The sequence below is a fragment of the Empidonax traillii genome, unplaced genomic scaffold (genome assembly GCF_003031625.1).
Source record: "Empidonax traillii isolate 1590-97213 ecotype Southwest subspecies unplaced genomic scaffold, ASM303162v1 scaffold2156:size35120, whole genome shotgun sequence".
Lineage (NCBI taxonomy): Eukaryota > Metazoa > Chordata > Aves > Passeriformes > Tyrannidae > Empidonax > Empidonax traillii.
In genome coordinates, this window is record NW_020957349.1 from 3839 (window position 1) to 10277 (window position 6439).

General features: G+C 53.0%; 1 protein-coding gene across 1 annotated transcript in view; it reads right to left on the minus strand.

The window, feature by feature from the left end:
- Positions 1-1266: 1266 nt before the first annotated feature.
- FBH1 (F-box DNA helicase 1) overlaps positions 1267-6439 on the minus strand; it is a gene marked incomplete at its 5' end in the record, with an annotated part of 16754 nt that continues 11581 nt past the window's right edge. Inside the window, 6 exons of the mRNA XM_027909489.1 lie at positions 1267-1395; positions 2205-2339; positions 2805-2911; positions 3679-3804; positions 4586-4783; positions 5424-5499. Coding sequence (XP_027765290.1) covers positions 1276-1395; positions 2205-2339; positions 2805-2911; positions 3679-3804; positions 4586-4783; positions 5424-5499 — 762 coding nt within the window. The remainder of the gene's footprint in view (positions 1396-2204; positions 2340-2804; positions 2912-3678; positions 3805-4585; positions 4784-5423; positions 5500-6439) is intronic.

A 6439-nucleotide genomic window follows, 5' to 3' on the forward strand; every position in this document is an offset into this window, starting at 1 on the left:
TTCCCTTGGAGTGGTTTTCCTTCATCCAGTTGTTTTCCTTGATTTCAGGACAGGCAGCTCTGGTGCCTTTTTTATGTATAAATATCTATATTTTATATAAAATTACACCGAGCAGTCGATTGATTGACTGACTGGGGGTCTCGGTCAGGATCGGGAAGGGTTGGATTGGATTGGATTGGGAGGAAATCCGTCTCCTGCAGCACCACGGGCTCGGCAGGCACCACAATTCCCATGCCTGGAAAAGGGTTGGGAAGCAAGAGCTGGGATTCCATGTTCTTCCCTGGCTGCTGTGCCTCGTCCTCCCGTGGGATGTGGAAGTGCCTCCCTGCCGTGGGACGGTGGGAAAACAGCTGGGAGGGAGCTCCGGAGGTTCCTGCTCCGACGGCTTTGCGGTCACATCCCAATCCAAGCGGGAATTCCCGCCCCCAGGGCGAGCAGAGCAGGGAATGTGCTCCTGGAGTCAGCCCTTCCGTGGGAATAACGGGATGCACGAGCCTCCTCCAGCTCCAGACCCGGATCCGAGGGCAGATCCCTTCCCAAAGCACTTCCAGTTCCGCTCTTCCCCGGCTCGCAGGCTCCGGAATTGCGGCCCAGCGGAGCAAATCCCGCCGGGATTTCCAAGAGCTGCCGAGGCACTTCTTGGGGAAGAGGAAAAAAAGGAAGTTTTTAAGGCTCTTTTGTTTGTTTGTTTGGTTATAAATTGAATTCTGGGATGAAAAGCTCCCTCCAGTTTGTGCCGAACCAGAGCAGTTCTTCCCGTGCTTTGGTGCTGGGAAAAGGGAACAGGCTGGGAGAGCCCTTGGCTCAAGGGAGGGGAATTCCTTTCCTGGGAGGGATTAATGATTTCCTCCCATTGCTGGCCCAGGGAAAGTCCATTTCCCAGAAATAGACTGTTCCTCTGGGAGCTTTCCAGGGTGGCTTTTCCTCTTCCGCCAGTGGATCCGAGGGATTTCAGCCAGGGCTGACGTCAGGGAGGAGGGGGAGATATCCAGGGAAGTTTGGTCGCTGTGCCAGAGCCAACAGGGATAATGCTCCGAAATGAATGCTGATCCAGTCCTTAAAGTGCACGTTCTTTGGAATATTCTGCTTCCCAGCCCCTGGAAGGCGAGGCAGGGCTGCAGGGAAGCTCTCCCAGAGCCTCCTCTGGAGCCGGGCTGGAATCCCGTTCCAACATCCATCCAACTCCCGCTCCAGAATCCGGCTGGTTCCCGAGCTGGGATGTGCCAGCAGGCTTTGGGAAGCTGGCAGGGCTCCCCTAGGGCTGGCAGGGCTCCCCTAGGGCTGGCAGGGCCGCTGCTGGAGCGCTGGCAGGGATGTGAGAGCAGCCAGGGGGCCGAAGCGCTGCCGGCTGCAAGGCTGGCACAGGAATCCCCCGGGATCGCGGCTGCCGGTGCTCTGGGGACGGACAGACGGGAATGTCAGGGAACAGGGAGCTGCAGGAGCACCAGCTCCGCTGCCAGCCTGGGCCACGAGCCCCTCCCAGCCAGGGGAGGGAACAGGGATGTGCCCAAGGCATGGAAACCCCTTATGGCCCCATGGAACCGTTTGGGTCGGAAGGATCTCTTTAAGATCCGGTCCAACATTCCCCAGCACTTCCAAGGCCACCACTAATCCGTGTCCCCAGGTGCCACATCCACAGGGCTGTTCAATCCCTGCGGGGATGGGGAATCCACCACTGCACAACCCTTTCCCTGCAGGAGTTTTCCCCAGTATCCCACCTAACCTCCCCCGGCCCAGACCTGTGTCCCTGGGGATGGATCAGAGCCATCTGCTGTCCCTTGTCCTGCACGTGGAGCTTCCCAGATTTTCCACGTGGTCACTCCAGAGCTTGGCCTTCGTGGTACCCTCTGGACAAGGCTCCCCCCAGGGCCAGAGGGTGGGAGCAAAGGCAAACCAGGGCCCCAAAATCAGCTGGTCCTGGGCCCAGGGGTGCTCTGCCAATCCCACAGGGATTGCTCCACGGACCCAGCAGAGGCTCCAGGGCTCAGGTGTGGGATCTGACACCACCAAACCCCCAAACTGGCTCCACCTCAGCCCACAGAGTGTCTCAGATGAGAAGTTCAGGAACTAAAGGGGTCTGTGGGAGGTGAACACGGCCGGACCCACCCTGGGAAGTGCCACGGACAGGGAGCGGTGGGGTGAGATCCCGGCTCGGAGCAGGGACTGGAGGCTCCCAATCCCAAAGTCCCGAGGAAGAGACGTACGTGAGTCAACGGGAGCTTCCTGACAAGCAGCCTGGAGCTGGGATCCAGCGTGTTTGGGCATCCTGACACGCAGCAGGTGTGGGATGCTCCGTCCCTGGCAGCCTCACTCATCAGCTCCACCCGAAGGAAACGCTCCTAAAAAACAGGGAGCAAAGGGAATGACACCCCTCAGAGGCAGCTGAGGTGCTGAAAGAGGCTGCTCCATTGGTTTTTTTTAATTCCTTGGAAATGACTTGCAACAGGGGGGGCTTTCAAAGAGAAACAAAATCCCCAATTCCCGGTGGTAAAAAAAAAAAAAAAGTCAAGGAGAAGCCAGTGGGAAAGGAGGAAGGAAATAAGGGAAGAGCTGGCAGCCCTACAGACAGGGAACAGGGAATCTGGGGGGAAGGACTCAGGATCTGTGGAAAAACATCACCCAAATGCAAGAACTGTGGGGGAAAAAACTGCTGCAATCTTGTGTTTTCCCGCTGGAATCCCAGCACGGAGCAGAAAACGCGGGAAAAAGGCGACCTCAGCTATTGCAGCCCAAATCCACCTGGAACTCAGGATCCTGGGAGAACACAGGAAGGGCTTCTCCTGCCTCGGGAAGGTTTCACTCACCCCAGCCAAGGTCAGGAGGTGTTCCAGGGATTTGGAGAGCAGCAGACACTTCTTAGCCCGAGTCACGGCCACGTAGAGCAGGTTCCACTCGTCCTCCGGGACGGCGCCTGGCAGGGAGCAGAGGGGATCCAGGGATTGAGGGAGCAGGGAGGAACAGCTGTGCCCTCCTGCCAGCACCTCCTCCAGGCTGGCCAAGGGCCCAGGAAGGGCTGCACGGGAGGAGCTGCTCCCAGCTCCGTGTTTTCCTGCCTGTGGAGCGCAGACTGGGCACGGGGGGACATTCCCGGTGCCTGCATTCCCTCTGCTCCCTGCAGAGAGCCCAGCAACTCCAAAAACAGGACCCCAAGGCAGGCAGTGGCTTTGCCAAGCCTGGAGCTGCTCTTTCTCTGCTGCTACACGGCTACCGTGGCAGGAATATCCATGGAATCAGAGAATCCTTAAGGCTGGAAAAGACCTTTCAGACCACGGATTCCAACCATCCCCAGCTCTGTCATCTTCACACCTGACCATGTCCCCAAGTGCCACATCCACAGGGATTGGGAATCCCTCCAGGGTGGGCACTCCATCCTGTTCCAAGGCCTGACTGCCCTTTCCAGGAAGGAATTCCCCCAATATCCAACCTGCCCCTCCCCTGGCACAGCTTGAGGCCGTTTCCCCTTGTCCTGTCCCTGTTCCCTGGGAGCAGAGCCCGACCCCCCCCGGCTCCCCCCTCCTGGCAGGGACTTGCAGAGCCAGAATGTCCCCCTTGAGCCTCCTTTTCTCCAGGATGAGCCCCCCCAGCTCCCTCAGGAGTTCTCCAGACCCTTTTCTTCCCAGGACACTTCGGTTTCCCGCTGCCAGCCCAGCCTGGCCCCTCAGGTTGCTGTTCCCTCACCAATGGCCAGGTTGGTTCTCCTCTGGGAAGCGCCGCTCCCAACCGGGACCTTCACAAAATCATCTGCAACCAGCACCGTGTCAAACTCCAGGCCCTTGGCTTGGTGGACAGTCCCTATGAGATAATCTGGGCCCAGCACACGTGGGAACAGGGAGGAAAGGAGGAAAAAAACATCAGGCATCATGAATTTCGCTTCATTGGCCGTTGATTTCATTTCTCCCCAGATGTGTCAGAGGCTCCTCTGTCCGGGACTCCTGAGGGCTGGAGGAACTTCCCAGCCCCAGCTTCCAAACGGGAATGTTCCTTATTTGAGGGATTTCCTACCCGACTGCTTCGTCCCCTCCCCACATTTCAGTCAGGACAACTGAAATATCCACAGAATCCCAAAACCATGGAATGCTTTGGGGTGAAGGCACCTGAAGGACCAGCCAGTCCCAACCCCAGGGACACCTCCCACTGTCCCAGGGTGCTCCAGCCTGGCCTGGGACACTCCCAGGGATCCAGGGGCAGCCACAGCTTCTCTGGGAAATCCAGTCCAGCCCCTCCCCACCCTCCCAGCCAGCAATTCCTTCCCAATATCCCATCTGTCCCTTCCCTCTGGCAGTGGGAAGCCATTCCCTGTGTCCTGTCCCTCCATCCCTTGTCCCCAGTCCCTCTCCAGCTCTCCTGGAGCCCCTTTAGACCCTGCAAGGGGCTCTCAGGTCTCCCTGGACCCTTCCCTTCTCCAGGATGAACATTCCCAGCTGTCCCAGCCTGGCTCCAGAGCAGAGGGATCCAGTCCCCGAAGCTCCTGTCCAACCTCCCTGCTCCCTAAAAACCAGCTCAGCCCAAACCGTGGCTGTCCCCAGGGTCAGTTGGATTCGGGACTGAAAGGGGACCTGGGTTTGCCCCTTTATCCCTGATTTACCTGCCAGGGACTCCTGGCCCACGTGGGACGCCTCGATCTTGCGCACCAGCTCGGGGATGCGCTCCCGGTACTTGTCCACGATGGAGATCTTCACCTGCAGCTCCCGGTCGTCCACGTGCGCCGCGTACTCCTTCAGCCCCTGGAACCCCTGCGTGTCCGCCCACCTCTGGATAAAGGGGTCCTGGATCTCCAGCTGGGCTGCAGGGAAAGTGGACAAGAGTGGATTTTCTTTGTATTGTATTATAGTATATAAAAAAATTAATTGTAAGTGTTTTAATTCTTATAATATTATTAATATAGTGTATTACAATATAGGAATAAATTATATTACAAGACATTATTATATTATACATTATATGCCATATTATACCATAATCTAATACGTACTTATTACAATTATCACAATATGCTTATATTATAGATGTGTAGATTATATATCAAAATATTATATTATTATAAAATAAATATAATTTAATAGAGAGAGTATATTATTTATAAGAGTTGATGTTATTTTATTTTCATGAAATTTTAACAATAATATATTTGGTTTAGTGGCATTATTAACAATACATATGATATTGATATATAACAATATTTTAATATAGCAATTAATATATAGGAATATATAGTAATAATATTTCTAATTATAATTATAAATAATAAATACACATTGTCTATATAATATATATAACTTTTACATTAAAATTAATTATATATCAATAGATTATTATAGTGCTCAGATGCGAATATAAAAAACCAAAACGAACCATTTTTCCCCCCCGAGAATTTAAGGAGGAAATGGAAAAGGCAGGCTGGAAAGGGGCAGGCCAACACTCACCTCTCTCCCTGACCTCTGCAGGCTGGCTGAGCTTCCAGATATCGTAAATCCTGCTCAGGCCAAAGCGAGCCAGGCCCTAAAAAACACCCACAAATGGAGTTACCAGCCCCAAAACTCCCTTTTTTGGGGGGGCATTTTTACTTTCAAGAAGTATTTTTTCCCCTCTCCCCCTCACTCCTCATTTCCAAATTCTCTTGGGTTTGTTCCCTCGGAAGAAAATCAGGATTAATTAATTAATTTATTTTTTAAGATGATGAAGAGAAATTTACTTATTTATTTATTGATTAAGATAATTAATTTATTCCGCACTGCAAATTTTTGGGCAGCCACCACTCCAAGGACTTATTTCCTTCTAATTTGCATCTTTCTGGTGAAAAAAAATAAGGTTAAAAATTCGGAATATCAACCGAAACAATTCCTGGGAATTCTGAGCTTCTCCCCATTTCATTCCCCCAAAAAAGGCCCCAGTTTTCCCTGGATTTCCTGGGTGGATTGAGGAGGGATCAAAGCACCCCAGGGCTGGGGATCCGGGATGATCCCGGCACATCCCAAGGCCGCTTCCAGCTTCAATCACTGCCATTGTCTCCCAAGAAAACATGGAAAATGTTTATTCCTTCCCTGCTTTTACACTCGATTCCAGCTGGTTTTTAATTCCAAAGGCACCAGAACCACCTCCAGCAACTTGTTCCATCCCTCTTTTCCTGCCCCCTCCCATCCAAGCCGGATAAAACTGGGATAAATCAGCCTGAAAACGGGATTGGGCCTGCCTGGATTTCCAGGCAGACAGCTCCAAAATCCCTTCCCAGATTCCCGCATTTCCGTGGAACAACAATGCCAAGGCCAGGAATGCTGGATTTGGGTGTTCGGGATGACAGATTTGGGTGTTTGGGATGCGGGGATTTTGTGCTTGGGAGCTGGGATTTGGGTGTTTGGGATTTGGGATGCCAGGATTGGGGCATTTGGAATGTTGGGATTTGGGTGTTTGGGATGCTGGATTTGGGTGTTTGGGATTTGGG